This window comes from Mytilus edulis, chromosome 5 (genome assembly GCF_963676685.1).
Source record: "Mytilus edulis chromosome 5, xbMytEdul2.2, whole genome shotgun sequence".
Lineage (NCBI taxonomy): Eukaryota > Metazoa > Mollusca > Bivalvia > Mytilida > Mytilidae > Mytilus > Mytilus edulis.
Window position 1 is genome coordinate 79,995,167 of NC_092348.1, and position 20,665 is coordinate 80,015,831.

General features: G+C 32.6%; 1 protein-coding gene across 2 annotated transcripts; it reads right to left on the reverse strand.

The window, feature by feature from the left end:
- Nucleotides 1–1,052: 1,052 nt before the first annotated feature.
- LOC139525493 (transmembrane protein 143-like) lies at nt 1,053–20,646 on the reverse strand. Of its 2 annotated transcripts, none has more exons than XM_071320872.1 (6): nt 20,552–20,646; nt 17,041–17,243; nt 14,565–14,724; nt 10,097–10,291; nt 7,226–7,850; nt 1,053–3,975 (listed from the first exon to the last, which is right to left on the reverse strand). In XM_071320872.1, exons 1-6 carry the CDS (start codon nt 20,639–20,641, stop codon nt 3,662–3,664), a joined length of 1,587 nt encoding a protein of 528 aa, XP_071176973.1. In that variant the 5' UTR covers nt 20,642–20,646; the 3' UTR covers nt 1,053–3,661. The 2 variants fall into 2 exon arrangements, with proteins under 2 accessions (XP_071176973.1, XP_071176974.1); XM_071320873.1 differs by having other exon boundaries at nt 3,399–3,975; nt 20,558–20,646.
- Nucleotides 20,647–20,665: the final 19 nt, after the last annotated feature.

Sequence of the window (20,665 nt, forward strand, 5' to 3'; positions counted from 1 at the left end):
TATATATATTGGGCAATGTTTGAAGTAGAGTGTTTGTGAGTTCATTTTACCTCCTTATTTATCGAAAATAACTCACAGGTTTAGTTTTATTTGATGATCAAATTTGTGTTCAAGTTACACTTTAGTATTGTCAATTCTGAACAAGGGTGAATTTCTGCTTCCTCTGCTAACAAACGTTTAAACTGTTTAATACTGCTGTTTCTATACACAGTTTAGTAGTCACCGACAATCTCTTTTGATCCGTTTACTGTTTATTCAATAATTTGCTTGAATACGTACTTTGTCTGTGACAAGTAGGATCTTGTTTATGCACACCTATGTCACAATCCATAATAATTACTGAGTGGTTGGCAGTTTCATGTTAGTTATTATTTTTTGTAATAAAGGCAACAGGACATACCGGTGTTTAAAAGTCATCAATCATCATGATTTATCATCGTTATATTCGGTATGATTTGTTTGATTAATTGCTGAGCATTTAATGCAGAAATAAGAGTCTGACCCCTTTTGCTCCAGTAATTAAGTCCTCAGCTAGAAGACATCATAACTTCTTTTAAACTGAGTTTTACTATGCACATTGCTATGTGTTTCCTTATTCTCCATTGGTTAGAGGGTTGACATCTCACAAAACATGTTTAACCCTGTCACATTTTTGTGTCTGTCCCAAATCAGGATCATCTGGCCTTTGTTAGTCTTGTATGTTTTTTTTAAATCTAGTTCATTTATATGTTTTGGAATTTAGTGGGATGTCCATTTTCACTGACCTAGTACACAATTTTGTTAGGGGCCGGCTGAGGACCATCTCCAGGTGTGGGATTTTGTGGCTTGATTTAAGACCCATTGGTGGCCTTCATATGTTGTCTGCTCTTTGGTCGGGTAGTTGTTTCTTTGACATATTCCCATTATCATTCTCAATTTAATCTAGTACAGAGCTAAATTTAACACCAAACGATTTTACACCACAGGAAAGGAGATTAGCTCCAGGCTTTCTTAAACTGTATTGGAAACTTTCCTTTCATAACGGTGCTCACAATTCAGACATAAATAGTAAAGAATTTTCTAATCTTTTATTTCTATATATTAACATTTATGCTTTTATCATCTTTTCCATAATATGCTCTCAGTGATATCCAACCCACATTTAAGAATGTCATTATGATGACCCTTCATTTGTAATACAACCATCTATATTGAATGAAGGAATGGCAAACTTTAATGTTCTTTCCCCTAATAAACAATTTTAATGGACTACGATAAATTGAATCTTTTTGCGGATATTGGATTTTGTGGTTTGCAAAAGTATACAACAAGCCTATAGAAAATTGGTACTTGGTTGAACATGCATGGTTTTTAACCAAGATAATTGCCCCCCCCCCCCCATGAGTAATAATAAAATCCAAAATTTATTGAAAATTTGAAACTAAGAAATATCATTATCTGCTTTCAAAAAAAAGTAAAATCACAAAAATATTGAACTCAGAGGAAAATCAATTTGGAAAGTCCATAATCACATGGCAAAATCAAATAACAAAACACATCAAAAACGAATGGACAAGAACTGTCATATTCCTGACTTGGTACAGGCATTTTCAAATGTAGAAATTGGTGGATTAAACCTTGTTTTATAGCGCTAACCCTCTCACTTAGATGACAAGTCTCATCAAATCCGTAATATTTACAATGATGCGTTAACTAAACAGACACAATAAATAAAATAGTCAAAATATGGGTACAGCAGTCGTCATCATGTAACAAATTTAACAGAACACAAAAACATCTATTTACAAACACATTCATTGATTCGTGTGTCAATAGAGTTTAGACTCTTTTTTCAGGATTTGCCAAAGATATAAGCCTTATTTAATGTACTGGATGTTACAGAGGACAAAAACAACAATTTATAAAGTTGGAAAAGTTATAAAACAGATCAGAAACACTGTCAAGACTTTAGTTATTTTCAGGAACTAAGCACTTTAATGATTAGCATAAATATGGCCTTTGAAGTAATTCTGAATCTGATTTCTAATCTGAAAAGAGTAATCACCATTTTTTCCGAAATTGTAATTGAAATTTAGAATTCAAAGGAACACTGCAGGAGTCTCTTCTAATTACATACATAAATATCTTATCTCAGTCTGATATATATAGAATAATACATGGCAAAATCTGTATCTTATTCTGTATCACCTTGAGAAACCAATATCAGTCCCCAGGGCTGATATTGGTCGAGTGGTGATACAGCATGCGATACAGATTTTGCCATGTATTATTCTGTTTATCATATATTTTAATAGAATCAGATTCATGGGATATCCATTGTTTTTTTAATTGTCTGAAATTATAAGCTAGAAAAGAACATTATGATTTTCCTGTATTTTTCCAGCTGACATTTTTTATAGACTTCCTTATTTGCTTAATATCAACATCGTAATGTCCCCTATAACCTTATTACATTCTCAATATACGTTAATTTAAACATATTTTATTGTTCAAAATGACAAAAGGATCAGACACAAGTTTTACAACTTAGTAGCGTCTTCTCCAAAATTTATCAAATAAATATCATAAAATGTAGAAATATTTAAAGTTTTATTGTTTGTTTGGCAATGATATTTTTCATGATCATTTAAAAATTTCTGAGGAGGTGAACAGCAAGAAATTTTTTCTTGAAAAGTTTGCTACAAAATGTATCTATTCTTACCAAATTAAAATCGTAAAAATTGCATTTGTGTTTAATCCATCAGGGAATGAAAATAAACTTAACGAAAATTATGACAAAATGGACAATAAAACTTTAAATATTACTTCATCTTATTGTATCTTTTTATGTATAAAATCACTCGTAAAGTTACTGGGTAATAATTGTTGGAAACAAATCGATTTTAGTTGAAATGATAGGACATTTTTTAAGTGGGTCCCCCCCGGAACTCATTTTTTCCTATCATGCAAAGAAATACAGCAACTGGACGTCATAGACCAAACGTTGACGTCATTCAAATTATGACGTCTCAACAGGTATGTGATACAGGTTTTGCTATTCGATAAGGGGTATGCGATATGGGGTATGCGATACAGGGTAGGTGATACAGACTGGATAAAAGAACCTTTAATAGATATACAAAATTGCTGTATTTTGTACTAAATATATGATAAAAATAAATAACTTATCTCAGAAAGATATTTACCTCCCAACATAAAACATGTAGTCAATAATTAGAGTGAATATGAGATTAACATACTGAAACTTTGTTACATTCTAACAACATGACTCAATGTTGAACTATGTTATTTTTTTGGTCTGTTTATAAAAAAATTTGCTATTTCACTGAGACTCTCTTTTTGTTCATATTAGCTGGATGTTATTTCAAATGTGTTTGATATGTGAATAACATCATGCATTTTTGTTCAGTTTATTCTTATGAATATTGACAATAAATAATAAATGGACAAATTCATTTACTTTTACCTTTAAATAATCTTGAATTCATGATTTATAGGGGTGACACACTAGAAATCAACTGAAAACATACACGTCACTACTTCTAGTTACAAAGTCATGAAATTCACTTAAAACTTTTTAACATAAATATAAATATAAATCATGTTTAATAACACCTTATTCAAATTAAATATAAAATCCTTCTATGCATAGTTTTTTTCTTTAAAACCATCCATACTTCTTGTCCTTGTTTTCCTCTTCTGTGTATTTCTCCTCTGTTTCTAAGAAATAGTCCCTGTCGTAACCCTCCAATAAATCTTCCTCCATACGTTCTACTTTTGGTGATGGTTGCTGTGGAAGGTTACGCATGGCTGAATCAAGTGGTAATACATTTAGTTTCCCGTTTAATTTACTTAGAATACCAAAGTCTTGTAAGTGTTTGATGGCTTCTGACGAATCAAATTCTATTTTGGCACCGGTCTTTTTCTCTATCCATTCCTCGCATTTTCTCTCTAAATGCAAATCTGTAATATTTCCTGAAATTACAAAGAATATCAGAATTATCTTCCTGGATACAGTTACTGTTACATGTAATATTAGGATATTGATTAGATGTCAAAACATGGCAAAATATTTAAGAAGTATGAAGATTTCAATAGAAAGTAATAAACAAATACATATAATTTAATTTTGGATGTAACACGTCTTCTGATTGGCTGACGTTATTTTGTTATGAGCCCATAGACACAATTTAGTCATGTGACCGTGACGTCATCAACGTTTTTACATGGTTTTCTACGGTTTAAAATGGAATTTAGAATTAAATTATAAGAAATGACTGTAATATTTTTTCTGTCTATTCGAAATAACATAAAAAATGTGGTGCACACTGTTAAATAACCCGCTACACGCGTTATTCAGTGTGCACCAAATTTGTTATGTTATTTCTTCATAGACAGAAAAAATATTACAGTCATTCCTTAATTATATTGAAGTTATCTAAAGAATGATAAACAAGAATGTGTCCCCAGTACACGAATGCCCCACTCGCACTATCATTTTCTATGTTCAGTGGACCGTGAAAGTGGGGTAAACCCTCTAATTTGGCATTAAAATTAAAAAGATCATATCATAGGGAACATGTATACTAAGTTTGAAGTCGATTGGACTTCAACTTCATCAAAAACTACCTCGACCAAAAACTTTAACCTGAAGCGGGACAGACGGACGAACGAACGAACGCACAGACTAGAAAACATAATGCCCCTCTACTATCGTAGGTGGGGCATAATAAAAATATTCTATTATGTGATGTTTTTCCCCAAGGGATAAAAAAATGACCTGATACATTTTAAGTTTTACGAATCTTATAATCGACATTTAGTTGATGTTAATTAAGATGCCATAATGAAGAGTATGTTTTTGATTGATGTTGTCTTCTTTTATAATAGATCTATAAAGTCAAGGTAATATTCAAATCAGACTTTATAATTATTGCTTAGTCACTGCAAAATAATCATCAATCCTCACCGTGAAACAACTGTCATAAAAGAAGGAGGTTTACATGTAGGTAGCTACAAAACCCAGTTTATTTAAAAAAAAAAAAAAACTAGAGGCTCTAAAGAGCCTGTGTCGCTCACCTTGGTCTATGTGCATATTAAACAAAGGACACAAATGGATTCATGACAAAATTGTATTTTGGTGATGGTGATGTGTTTGAAGTTCTTACTTTACTGAACGATTTTGCTCCTTACAATTATATCTATAATGAACTTTGCCCATTAGTAACAGAGAACTATATTTGGTAAAAATTTACATATATTTACCAAATTAATGAAAATTGTTAAAAATTGACTATAAAGGGCAATAACTCCTTAAGGGGTCAATTGACCATTTAGGTCAGGTTGACTTATTTGTAGATCTTACTTTGCTGAACATTATTGCTGTTTACAGTTTATCGCTATCTATAATAGTATTCAAGATAACCAAAAACGGCAAAACTTCTTTAAAAATTACCAATTGGAGGGCAGCAACCCAACAACCAGTTGTCCAATTCATCTGAAAAATTCAGGGCATATAGATATTGACTTGATTAACAATTTAACTTCTTGTCAGATTTGCTCTAGATGCTTTGAATTCATAGTTATAAGCCAAAAACTGCATTTTACCCCTATGTTCTATTTTTAGCCGTGGCGGCCATCTTGGTTGAATGGCCAGGTCATCGGACACATTTTTCAAACTAGATACCCCAAAGATGATTGTGGCCTAGTAGTTTCAGTGGAGATTTTGTAAAAGATTACTTAGATTTATGAAAAATGGTTAAAGATTGACTATAAAGGGCAATAACTCCTAAAGGGGTCAACTGACCATTTTGGTCATGTTGACTTATTTGTAGATCTTACTTTGCTGAACATTATTGCTGTTTACAATTAATCTCTATCTATAATAATATTCAAGATAATAACCAAAAACAGCAAAATTTCCTCAAAATTACCAATTCAGGGGCAGCAACCCAACAACCGATTGACCGATTCATCTGAAAATTTCAGGGCAGATAGATCTTGACCTGATAAACATTTCTATCCCATGTCAGATTTCCTCAAAATGCTTTGGTTTTTGAGTTATAAGCCAAAAACTGCATTTTACCCCTATGTTCTATTTTTAGCCGTGGCGGCCATCTTGGTTGGTTGACCGGGTCACGCCACACATTTTTTAAACTAGATACCCCAATGATGATTGTGGCCAAGTTTGGTTTGATTTGGCCCAGTAGTTTCAGAGGAGAAGATTTTTGTAAAAGTTAACGACGACGGACGACGACGACGACGGACGACGGACGACGGACGACGGACGACGACGGACGACGGACGCCAAGTGATGAGAAAAGCTCACTTGGCCCTTCGGGCCAGGTGAGCTAAAAAAGAGAAGATGTGGTACGATTGCCAATGAGAAAACTCTCCACAAGAGACCAAAAGACAGAAATTAACAAAATAGGTCATCATAAGGCCTGCAAAAATGGTCAAAACACCTACCGCATAGGCAGCTATAAAAGGCCCCAAATAAAAATGCAAAATAATTCAAACAACAAAAACTAAAGGTTTCATTTACACAAAAAAAATGTATGTACAAAATAATGAACGAAAAACAAATATGATATACAGCAACAAATTACATCCACACATAAACCTATCATTTTCTTGTACATTAATCAGGAATATGCAATTGTTTTCCATTTATTCCATTGTTTAATATATATTCCAAAGTTTTATTTTGTCAAGTTCGATGGTCTTCACCCTTTTTGTAATTTACGTTTGAGTTTGGTATGTTTGTAAAAATTTTAATAACGTTTTTTAAATCAAAGAGTAAATTTCATATATATGCAATTGTCAGACATTTGCCAATCATACATACAATTATCATTCACTCATTTCTTTAGTTCATAAAAGTGCTTACTATGGTGAATATATGAGGGTCTGGATGGAGAAACTTCTTTCCGTATTCCTTAACTGACCATTTTGTTTCTCTTAATTTTTTTTCAACTATTGTTCGCAAACCTTCCTTTATTCTTTCTTGTTTTTTGTACTATTGGGAAAATATCCTACAAGATTCTATTACATGTATATTGCTTATAAATGGCTTATAGTGGCTAGGCCTACTGTTCGGTGTGAGCCAAGGCTTGTTGAAGACCTTATTTTGACCTATAATGGTTTTTCATTGACACTCATACCACATCTTCTTATAGTTCGAACAATTTATGATATTAAGAACCTAATTTCATTTAATTCATACCTAATTCTGTTGGTACAAACTGAACGTCCTTCTTCATTGCTAATACTGATCTATTTGTCAACAGAAATGTGTAGGCCATGAGTGCCTCTTTAAAACTTTCATCTTCAGCTCGATCAACCAACAAAGCCAAGGAGCCACGGTTATTTGCTACGTTCTTAAAATATAATTGTCTATTTAATCGTGCAAGGTATTTATTTTTACGATTATTGTACACAGTATATGTACGACCTCCTATCATTCCAGCCGTTATAAATACAACCAAAAACCAATCTATATTCAGGTGAGCTAAAATCGTGACACATTTTGCCAAAACAGAAGACATTGCAAGGAATGCCGATCCTGCTATAATTTGTTTGTCTCTTGATTTGATTACTATTCTTCCATCTGGTAATAACATTTCTAAACCGTTTACTGGAACTTCTTTATAAACTTTTAACATGAGTTTCTGATCTTTCTTCAACCTTAAAGCTACCACAACACGTTTGTAAAAGGCAGGTCCATCTGTCTGCTTAACAGGTGTCTTCCAAAACTGTAATTTTCTATACCATGGAATACTCATTTCTGGTTTCTCTTTTCCTAAGGCCCAAATACGAAGAATATCAAAATTGTTCCTATCCACTTTGACCTGTAAATATAAGTCAAATAATTTATTATTGTGTAGAAATTGAACATTTTAAGGACATTCATATACTGAGGCTTCTTAAATTTAGCTGCTATCTCTCTAAAGATAAAATGTTAAGCAGGGTGCAGCTTGATACAACCTCAGCAAGTATGGACACAACAGTCAAGATTGATACAGCTCTAAATTTTGTTTGTGATTAAATATTTTGCACAGCATATTTTTCTGACACAGAATGAATGTGGACTTTAAGAACTTAAATTTTTTAAATTGGACATTAACCTATTATGGTCCAATACCCAAAGTCTAAATATGTGGTTCGATTCAGCATATCAAAGAACCCAAAGAATTCAATTTGGTATGAAATAAAGAATTCAATTTTCTACGAAATAAATTGGACCAATTTAATAACAGGGACCAAAGTTTAAAAATCATAATAAACGGTTAGATTCGGAATATAAAGAACACCACAAATTCAACTCTTTTTAAAATCAAAGGAAGTTTAATTTTTGACCCTTTGGACCTTCATGTGAACAAATTTGGAAATAGGCCCAAAATTTATGAAACTGTTAAGAGATATGTCTTGCTTTTTTGTTATTCTAATAGAACAAAGCAAATTACTCATTGTTGATGCCACAGCCGCTGCCATTTGTAACAGCATACATATGTCTAGCTTTTAAACTTCTTTCAAGGGGTGACAAAAATCTAAATACACTGTAAGATTTGGCATATCAAAGAGCCCCTATAATTCATTTTATGATGAAATCAAACAAAGTATAATTTCGAACCTTTGGACCTCGATGTGGATCATTTTAAAAACTGGCTCAATATCCAAATTCAAAATAAGTGGTGACAGGTTAGATTCAGCATATAAAAGAACTCAAAGAGTTCAAGACTTTGAATTAGCCCCCATTGAAATTTATCATAAAAAAATAAATCCCAACCTTTCTTTTGGGGTGTGTAACCTTATGGTACAAATATATAGAGATCCTTACACTTATAATAAAGTTACTGTATGGAAACTATAAAACTTCTTCAGAGAATAACAAGTTCATTCTGATTCAATGCTGCAAAAAATTTGCTGTCAAATAAAAATGATCATGAAATTACCAAGGTTCATTGTATTCTATACATCAAATGCATTACATGTGTGGCTAGCAGAGAATATTTTTATTAGCGTCATTGTTAAAGCAATCTTGCAGGAGCCATATCTTTTGAATGTTAACAAGAGGCTGTCACAACAACAGCAAACCAGATTTATTAACATTTATTTGTGTCCTGGCAATATCACAAGAACCATTACTGATGAATGGTGAAAGTGAAAATCGTCAATATCAAATTTGACCTCCATTTTGTCATCAGTATCAACATATTAAAATTTGAAAAGCTTAGATTGAATGGTTCATGAGTAAATGTAACAACCTGAATGGAAACGCCATTTTACGATCTTTCAAGAACCATAACTCCTGAACGGTAAAAGTCAAAATCGTCATTATTGAACTTGACCTCTATTTTGTCATCAGTAACAACATATTAAAATTCAAAAGCTTTGGTTGAATGGTTCATGAGAAAATGCACGGACACGACGGGAAAAACCATTTTTCAATCTTTCAAGAACCATAACTCCTGAACGGTAAAAGTCAAAATCGTCATTATTGAACTTGACCTCCATTTTGTCATCAGTAACAGCATAATAAAATTTCGGAAGCTTTGGTAGAACAGTTCATGCATAAATGCACGGACACGACTGGAAACTCCATTTTTCAATCTTTCAAGAACCATAACTCCTGAACGGTAAAAGTCAAATTCGTCATTATTGAACTTGACCTCCATTCTTTCATTAGTAACAACATATTAAAATTTGGGAAGCTTTGGTAGAACAGTTCATGCGTAAATGCACGGACAACTCAATTTTTCAATCTTTAAAGAACCATAACTCCTGAACGGTAAAAGTCAAAATCGCCATTATTGAACTTGACCTTCGTATAGTTGTCAGGAATAACATATTAAAATTTTAAAAGCTTTGGTTGAACGGTTCATGAGTTAATGCACGGACAACATTTGATTGCCGCCCGCCCGCCCGCCGTACATCCCCAAATCAATAACCGACATTTTTGTCACAAAAATCCGGTTAAAAATGAAATATGGTCAATACCAATCCTGACCTTCATTTTATCATATTTAAATTTTAAAAGGATCAAGCCTTAGCAGCTTTCATTGTTTAAGCATAAATAAAATTATAATTTACAAACCCTAACACCCTCTGACACATCATGCTCATTCATAGATCTAATGAGAGTATTTTCTGAGAGTTCATGAAAGTTTGCCTTCTCTACCAAGTCCTCAAGTCTTTGTAATAACCAGAACTCATTGTCAAGTTTCTCACGTCTAGTGTACTTTCTGGTTTTGACTGTATCTTTATCAGGATTAATAGGATCAAACAGTGCCTGAAAAATAAAACAAATTTATGTAAATACTGTGGACTGATTTATTTTCGTGGGTACCAATTTTTTGCAGATTAAGGAAAACTAACATGTTGACGGAAATTTTATTTAATAATTTTGCCACTGCATACAGGCCTATAGAAAAAATGTTATTCGTTGAACATTTAATTTCATGGTTCACCTGTGTTGACGAAATCCAAGAAAACTGGTATCCAACGAATATTAATGAATCCATAGCAGGCCATTCATTAGGAGGCGGTACCCGGTACTTTTACCCTCCTATGCTATTGACAAGTACCGCCTAAATGTAGGAATTTTTATATAAGATATCATGGAATAAATTGAAAAGTACCACCTAGAAACGTGGAAAGTACCAGTCAACATGAAAGATAATGAAACCCCTGCCATAGTAGTATATAACTTTGGCTATAACCACTTAAAAATAGGGTCTTGGTTGTTTGATACATTGTATTTGAATGAAAAGATAAGTTTCACTTCAATGATAAAATTGTTATATATATAGTACTTTAAAATGCAGATGTTTTTAAAAATCAAAGAGCTGAAAGCTCTGAAGAAAAATGACGCCACTGTCTCTAATATTGGGATAGTTTTTATGCAAGTCTTGATTTTCACATACCGTAATTAGTTTAACAATGCAACATGTCTCGTAAGCATATAATTGATATTCGTATATATGTGTGTGTGTGAAGTGAAGGTGACAACTGGCTGTTTTTTTAAGACAAATGAATAGGTCAAGACTACCTGAATTGTACAAATAAATACCGTAGAAAGGCTTGTATATTTCTCACTGGTACATAGTCTGAATCCGGGTCCGTTCGCGCCCACTCATGTTCGCCCCCTTTCACTTTCACACCCTAAATGTTCGCACCCAATCTTAATTGGTTTTGTGTTTAATAACTCTGTAAGCAAGTGTTTTCTTATAAGTATAATTGTTGTCATTGTCTCAAAATAAAGTGAGACAGCATTTTTATTTGTGTTGAATAAATCTTAATCATGTTTTGGATAGCGTATTGTTAAAAATAATAATAATCCTTTCTAATTAAAGTGGTATTTTGTCAACGTTTTATTTTGTTTTGAATAACTCTTAATCATGTTTTGGTTAGTGTATTGTTATAACTTTGTTTCATTGACTTCTTTCAAAATGAAGTGAGATTCTGACTATGTTTTTTTCTGTGTGTTGAATAGATTTTATCATGTTTTGGTTATAATAGTGGATTGCTATATTTTGGTTCCTATATTTTATTGTTTCGTTGTTTCAGATCAAAGGGACCAAGCTGTTAAAAACAATTATCTTTTGTGTTTTTCCTTTAAAATCTTCAATGTTTTACTCATACCAAGCTATAAATACATTCAGTATTTACACCAAAGCAATTTAAAACAACAATCATGATTTTCCAATTATTCAACTTGAATTTGAATTAAAATTGAGCGCGAATGAGTAGAGTGCGAACAGACCTTGGGTGCGAACGTGCGAGGTGCGAACCTGCAAGGTGCGAAAGTGTATTGGGCGCGAACAGACCTGATACCACAAAATATTAAGTAAATAATCTTTTTGTTACTGTTATCAAAGGTCTAATGAAACTCAGGTAATATTAAACATTTGTCAAAGAATTCTAGTCAAACCGGCACCTGGTTAAATTGGCACCTGGACAAATCAGCACCTGGTTAAATCAACACCTGATATAGTCAATTCGTCACCCATGTTAAATATATATTTTAACAGTATTTTAAGCAAAAAGAAGTAAAAATAAGTAAGGGGTTCAGGGGTCACCACACTTCAAAATTATAGGGAGAAGTGACTTCTCCCTGGCAGCCAAACAGGGAGAAGTGAAGACCAAACAGGGAGACTTCAGGGAGAAGTGAAGGCCCAACAGGGAGACTTCAGGGAAAATCGACAGATCACGTTTATACTTTTTATGAATAAAATTTTTTGTTACTTTTTTAATCATTTTTTCATGACAATTACTAAGGAAGTACATTTTGTAAGTCCTCGTATTTTTCATAACCGGAATTGAATAGGTACTTGTAAATCGAAAACAAATACGGTGCGATCCACGTCATTAATTCTAACTTTATATTTTTGAAAAATATACGACTTTGGAAGTAAATATTGCCGTTCCTTATCAAATTAATGAGCAGATATTCATTAAAATACTGTTTAAAGGACCTTTAGCTGAAACAAAGCACATGTATCAGTCTGTAAAACAAAATCCTGAACAAAAAACCGACTGCGTTTTGTAGTTTATAATTGTTGTGCTTGTTCCCGGCAGTGTACTAAACTACATACGTAGTAAAAATACTAGCGAATACCAGTTGATAATATTCCGTTTTTTAAAAGAAATCTGAAATTTTTTATGGGACATCACATTTTGTCAGTAAATATAAGAACATCAAAATTAATAGTGCATTTTAATATGGATAAGGTAAATGATGAGAGATGAAAAGATGAAATGGCGCCATCTACAATTTTCAATAACAAAGATGGCGGACAATAAACAATCATAACAAAATCGAGATTTTTCTTTTTTTTTGCTTATAGTACACCCGGGCATGCAATTTTTACGTTGATGTATGATACTATCGCGGAGAAATCAGTTCTGACTTTGGGGAATCATGTTTTGTATTTCAATACCTATCGGTCGTTTACGTTTGAATCGAGAATTTATCAAAAATCATGAGGCGACATTGGGGAATTTTACTGAAAATCGAGGGCGACATAAACTTCTCCCTGGAGCTTCTCTAGAGCGAAGTGGGGAGACCTAGAGCGACTTTGTCGCTCACTTCGCCTGGTGTGGTGACCCCTGGGGTTGCCAGAATTTTTTTCAGTATTTAAGCAAAAAGAGTTAAATACTAACTTTCACATTTTGGGGTGTTCATTGTACATTTTGTATATATTTATTTTTCTCAACTAAATGTCATTTTTGGTGTATTTTTAATGATATATATATGAGTAGTCAAAATAATTATTACGTCTGGCAAGGCTTTTTAAATTTTATTCTGGGACACCTTTCTATGACCGCAAGGCTATGTTAATTTTTTTCTGGGACGCCTTCCTAAGAAAGCCTTCCTACGAACTTCGTAGGAAGACGTCACAGAAAAAAAATAAAATAGCCATGCCAGACGTCATAATTATTTGGACTAATACATGAGATATTGGATATTTTTATGCATTATTTAAACCAGTTGAGCATTTTACAGGATTGTTTGTTTAATGCTTTTTAAACTTTACTGAAAAAAAAAACACCTTAAATTTGCTTATTATTTGGCATGAAAGTTTGATTTATTGAAAGGGACTCATAGTTTTCCATTTTTTTTTAATAATTGTCTAATTGTTAAAACAACAGCTTGGGTAAGGGCTTCGTTGTTTACCTTTATACACAACAACATAATTTTACTTTGGTTTCGTTGTTTACCTAAATACACAACAACATATTCACTATGTACTTGGTAACAGTTATTAATTAATTGAATAGAAAATATTATAACAAATATTATTGGATGCCGAATTGACGTCAAATAGGTGCCGATTTGACTAGATGCCAATCTAACCAGGTGCCGACTTGACTTGTACGTTTCAATTCCTCTGCGATAGTTTGCGGTATTTTCTTGAGAAAAACCTATTTTCCATCATCAAAGAGAAGAAGAAACTGCTTGAAAATGATTCTGGAACGCTTCATGATTGTTAAAATAAGTTAAATTCACTCAAAAAACAATTTTAAAACTTGCGATGTTTAAACAGGAAGTTTCAAAAGCACGTGTAAAAAAAGAAATTAACCGGTGAGAGTGGAAATCCGTACATAACAGATATCACTATAGTAAGACTTTGAAAGCAAAACAGTTCCATCCTTTTGTAAACCAGTCCTTTATATACCTATCACATTAATGTTTGAAGGGTCTTAAGCTTATTCAAACCATAAAAGTCGGTATGAAACACCAAAACGGAATGAACAATAACCGATTACGTTTTGTAGTTTACAAATTCTAAACTGGTTCCCGTCAAACTACAACACTTTGTCCGAGTGTAGTGGAATACAAGCAGAAACCAGTTAGTTTGTAAACTGGTTCCTGGCTGATTACTACACAATGACCTCTCATGCATAATTAATGATAACACAAGCAGATTCCAGTTTGTATAGAAAATAGTAAATACGAAACCAAGCGCGGTAGGCAGAGAAATGTAATGAAGTTCAGGTCGTCAGTAATGGAACAATGACTGCGTCATTTTCCAAAAATTATGATGTCTTAATGTACTTACCTTAATTTCATGAAGAATGCCATGGTATTTGTTAACTATTGCTGAATCTAGTCCTACAGCAAAATCTGTATAAATTTTCTTCTCACTTTCACTTAGAAAAGCCTTTTCTTCAACCAATAATCTGATCAAAGACTGTCTTGTTATTGGAATGTACCTTTCTCTAAAATCAAATGATAATGACTGAAAAATTAACCAAAGATCATAGATACAGAATCACCGTCATTTATAATTCTCACTGCCAAAACTATACTGTTCTATAACTTTTATAATTCTTTTTATGACAAGAATTAGGATAAAATACAACAAAATTTATATCCAAATTGCAGCAAAAGATAATTTTCATAAAAAATCATAGGCATGCATAAAAATTTAAAACAGCTTTATTGATTGTTGATGTGGTTCATAAATGTTTCTTGTTTCTCCTTTTTTGCATAGATTAGACTGTCAGTTTTCCTGTTTGAATGGTTTTAAACTAATATATTTTTTGAGCCCTTTTTAGCTTGCTATAAGATGAGAGCCAAGGCTCTGTGGTGAAAACTGTACTTTGACCTTTAATGGTTTACTTTTACAAATTGTGACTTGGATGACCTGCACAACAGAGTAACTGTAATGTATTTAAACAAAGTCAACAGTCAGGGGACTTACTTAACTGAGTGATTTTCTAACTCACTGATTCAAGTAACATTATTTCCATAAAGGTTGAAAGTAAGAGTTGTCTTCCTTTAATAATCACCTATTTAAGTAGTACAAAATAATCACTAGAAGAAGTGATTTAATTTTACTGTAGCTTTAAATATAGAATACTAATGATCCAGGGACTAATTATGTTTCTTAACTTATCAGAACCAACATCTGTGTTGTCTAGGATGACCAGGTAATTTCAGGTGATGACCTTGTACTGAATCTAGGATAATGACATAAAAATCACTTGTTTAAGTATCATACCTCAATTTTCTTCCCAAAAATCACTTCTTTAAGTATCATTATTTTAATAACCCCCACTACTTTCAACACCCTTGAACAGTGAAATTTTTTATCGCGAACAGTAGAATTTTATTACATAATCTGAAAGATGAAACCTTGAACTTTACAAGAAAAATACTCCCACTTCTTGGAAAAATCTGTTAAGAAAGTATCAGTTCATTATGTAAAGCCATTATTATAGCATTTTTTCAACTAAAATAGAATTTGCAGCTAAATGATAGCATCAAAGGCATAAACCTTGATACTTAAAAGAAGCAAAAAAATCATTTTTTTCAATTTTACTAATGAAAAGATATTTTTTAAACCTACTAGAACACACCCGTGATATCACGGGTCCGTGATTGAATTAAAGTATATAACTATGCGCAAGCCTTATTTTAGTATTAGTATTGTCATCTGTTAAAGTCATGCCGATTATAAGATACACAGTTTTTCTCTGCTTTCAAGTCTCTGTTTGAACCCGTGGAACTGGAACTTATCAATTATTGGTAATATTAATTATTTGGAAAACAAAAGGTCCTGGAATGGAGTATTTTTTAATCAACAGCATTGTCCTATATAAGTTATAAGTAAAGTTGAATTCTTTGCCTCACTGTTTTACGTCATGCCCACTAACAAATTGAAAACTGTACCTATACGCCTTATTTTTAGTCCAGATTTTTAGTATTCGTATTGTTATCTTAGAAAGTCTAACTGATTAAAATACTACAATAGGTAACAATTTGACAATTTAGTAGTGTCAACCCTGTGGTTATGACCCGTGTATATAGCATATTAATCCTGAATACAACGTTTGGTGGTGCGCCTGTCAGATGCGGAACGTACAGATACTGTAATAAGTAACAGGTAAATATACTATTGGTATCGGTAGCGGACTCGACCCGGAACTTCTTCATTATTGGCAATATTAATTACGTGGAAAACAAAAGGGCCTGGAGTGGTGTAATTTTTAATCTACACCTTTGTACTATATTAGTTATATATAAAGTTGAATTCTGTGATTCGTCGTTTTTATGTGATGACGGCTGACAAATTGGACCTCGTAATTTTAGTATTATAGATGTGTTGAAAAATTTTGGTAAAACTACAAAATCACAATTTGTGACAAAACTTCGAATTTGATACTCAAATAAGTGATTTAAAAATCACTTATTTCATTAGGTCCCCTGACTGGTCAATGTAGAACTTTCGTTTCCGGAAAAAGTTTTGTATGTCATAAGTGGTTTCATCAATCCTTTTTTTAAATACCAGAAAAAATACATATGTACTGACATTTGCTGAGGTAGATGTTGGACCAATTATTGATTTGAAAGATACTGCAAAAGCTGGTATTAACTAACAAATTTTAAAGTACATTTGTGTATTACAGAATCTAGCATTTCTTTTTGTAAATATCCTGCATTTTACTCTGTGTCAACACAATAGTCAATAAGGAATTAAAACTTAATACAAAATAAATCAAATCTGTAGCAAACATTTAATTAGAAATTACTTGTACAAATCTTCCTCCTCTTCTACTTCTAGAACAGGTGCAGTTACAACTTCATTCTTTGGATCAGACGTCTCAGCTAGCTTATCATTTCCTACACATCTAGTTGTAGAAATTGTACGCCATTGTATGTGTTGGCATGTCTTGAGATGGTAATGTCTTTGTGCTTTTGAAGAACATATGGTGAATTCATGATTCAGTAAACACTGTAAATAAAATAAAATTTTATATTTTAGAATGTTTATGTTTGTTCAAGTAACCTAAGGTGCAAAATAAAATAGTCTTTGTCAGTCTGGTTGTAAAAGTGCTTTTTAGTATTGTATAAAGCGGGACCTTTTTCATAGAAAAAACATGATCATGATAATATGGACAAATAAAACTTTTCTTAGGAATATAATTGCTAGACACACATTCCTAATAAAATTATGGTCATAGACTTGATTACCTTGGAAGAAAAATCTGGCTGAAATTTTTTATTACGGTACTGGACCAAATTTACTGTTACATGTGCTAGGGTTGTGGCCATCCAAAGTCTAATGACTTCTTTAAGGGACCATCATATAGTCTTCTTTTAGTAAGAAAAGCTATAAGAATTCATATAAAAAGGATTTGCAATTTCTCTACCTTTTTTGAAGCAATACAATAAGTATGGCCTCATTTATTAGCCTTTGTAACCAATATCACAGATAGACATGGGATGGGGTCAGCAGTGTTCTCCCCAGGCCGTTTTAGTGCTGCGCTTTTCAGCGCTATCACAATCACCCGCTGTTCTACTGCACTGACCGTATAGGAATATTATATTCCAGCCCACATTGTGTTTTTCTTATATACACAATGCAAAATAAAGTAAGATCAAGGGGGCAAGCTGTTAAAAACAATTAACTTTCTTGTTTTTTCTTTTAAATCTGAAATGTTTAAGGCAAATACATGCAGTATTTTCATCAAAGCAAATTTTAATAAAAGAATACTAGTATCAATTTTAATATGTATACTTTTAAAAATGTTTTAAAACATGTTTTACAATGTTTTAGAGAGTTCTTATTAAATTAAAGAATATCGAATTTAATATGCGCTTATATTATTAAAATATTTAGGAGAAGACTTATTTGCTGAAAGATTTCTAATTTTAATAAGTGCATGTTTCTTTCTTAATCTACATGTATACAGTGTTCCAGCTAGGATTTGAAAATAGAGGGGCGTGTTTTTAAAAAGGGCACTTTAACGCGTTCTCACTGAAAAAATCAAATACTTAATATTACCACATAAAGACATATTTTTAGCAAGCATGTAGCTTAGTTAAATAGCTATTATATACAAGTTTAAAAATCATTTATTTAGAACATATAAGTTAAAATCAAACTGATAGCAATAATAGACATTACTATATTCATTTCTCTTTCAGAACTACAGATTTTTTCAAAGAAGAGTTCAAATGCAAATAAATATTAAACAACAATGACAAATCTTCTGTTTTTCTTTTTGAAGAAGGTTGTCACACATTAGTTTCATCACAGTTTAATTTTACAGTTAATATTTTTGTTAATGTCTGTGTTTTCAAGTTTGCCCTGTGACTTGTCTTTATCAATTTGACCTGAGAGAATATTTTCTCCACCTCTGCTGTACTGAGTGGTTGTACATGTCATATTGCAACACTGAATAGTTTTGCAACAAGAGGGTACATAAAGATAAAAGGTTTTTATCCTAATGACAAGGTGAATGAAATAGCTCTAGCAGACTAGATAAGGAATGATCTGTAAGTTCTGCTGATGATACAAGAGCTATAAAGTCCTGTTATTGAATAAGGAGAGTTTCTATCTCTGTATAACCATACATTGTTTCACTGTTGTCTGTTCAATTCAACAAGCATCTCCGTATATTTCATGTTGAGCGTATCTTATAAAATCAATAAGTTTGTCAAAACGGATTTCAATCACAGGCACTTGTTTCTATTCATATTGGAAGACCCCCTATCAACGTATATTTACGGAAATATACGTTGATGGGGGTCTTCCAATGGATAGAAACAAGTGCCTGTGATTTCAATAAGAAAATTGATACAAAAATCGGACTTTCGAGAGCTCCGTAATCGGCACAATAATAAATTATTTCAATTTTGTAAGTGTATTATCAATTCAACAAGCATCTCCGTTTACTTCATGTTGAGCGTATTTAATTATATCAATATTAAAGTTAGTCAAAACGGACTTCAATTTAAGAAAAAATGATATAAAAATCGGACTTTCGAGTGCTCTGTAATCGGCGGAATTTACAATAGAAGAACAATTGCGATATTTGATAGAAACCTTTCTTCTTCTCGATTTTTCATAAAGTTAAAGAATTAAATTTTTTTTTACTTTTGATGGTCATTATTCTTGAAAAAAGATGTAATAGACTGGCAAGTCTTTGATATTTTCTTCTTGTCATTTCCGAGTTGGTCAATTTTTCTTTTTTTCGTCGGCATTTTGCGTGTTGACCTATTGGAATGATTCTTTTTAAATGAACGTTATTTTATAAATAACAAGTACAGTAGAAATGAACACCGTTCACATTTATTTTATACATTCTATTTTGCATCGTCAGGTGTTAAAATAATCAATTCATTTAACTTTGATGTTTGGTGCTTCAGGGCAAAGGGATTAGACAGGGTCGTAAATTTCACCTGATTAAGTAATTGACTCCAATCAAATAGGTGATTATATACAGGTAACAAGTGTCAACAATTTTAATCTGTTGTCTTAATGAAGTGTGTGTATAAAGAACTCAACAAAATGGCGACGATATGATGAAAAAATATCGTTTTTTAAACTTTTTTTCAAAAGGGCACAGAGGGGCGCAGGGGCGCTTAAAAAAGGCGAAGGGCGCATAATTTCGGTGGCGGGGCGCAGCGCCCCTCCATTTCATGCTAGCTGCAACACTGTGTATATACTTCTTATTAATCTTAAGACCGACAAAATAAGAAAAAAAAAGGTTTATATTTGTCCATATTATCATGATCACTGTTTTGCCGGAGCCACAAATTAGCGTCAAGGAGGCTATATTGTCGGAGCAAGTAAAATACTTAAATAGCCCCATAGAGGCTATTTTGTCAGAGCCCGCAAAATTGCCACTGCGTTTTTATAATAGGGCCTATTCAACTTATGGCCTTATTGACATAAAAGCCTCTTAAAAACCAATAACCTTGGGAGCACCTGCCTCATATGGGGGAATTTAGGTTGCAAGGTCTCTTTTCGACTTTTGTCCTTTAACTCATAAAGTCATAATCTGTGTAAATGCTATCTTTACATACTTCATATGCTTTCACATGTAACTACCTCTTCGTGTTACTTAAGCGACAAGGATAAGAGATCAAGCAAAATTATACGAACGTATAACTCATTAACTGTCAAAAAAACAGATTGACAAGGATGTCAATTTCCTATTTACTCAAGCCAATGTCAGAGGTCTGACTCTCAAGAATTAATAGAAAAATGTCACAAAAACGTTGAATGCAAGGGCAATGAATAATTTAAAAGACCTTTACTCCTTTTGCTACTTGTTTTGCAAGTCCTGCTTTTCGGGACAGCAGAAGGACAGCCATACTGCCCGATTGCACAGTCTGTCTCATAAAAGCGTTTGTACTATAGTACAT

Coding starts and splice junctions, on each gene's coding strand:
- LOC139525493 (XM_071320872.1), bottom strand. CDS start 20,641: ATGAGACAGACTGTGCAATCGGGCAGTATGGCTGTCCTTCTGCTGTCC. Junction 7,851..10,096: donor ATGTGTCAGAGGGTGTTAGG/GTTTGTAAATTA, acceptor TTATATTTACAG/GTCAAAGTGGATAGGAACAA. Junction 3,976..7,225: donor GTTTGTACCAACAGAATTAG/GTATGAATTAAA, acceptor TTGTAATTTCAG/GAAATATTACAGATTTGCAT.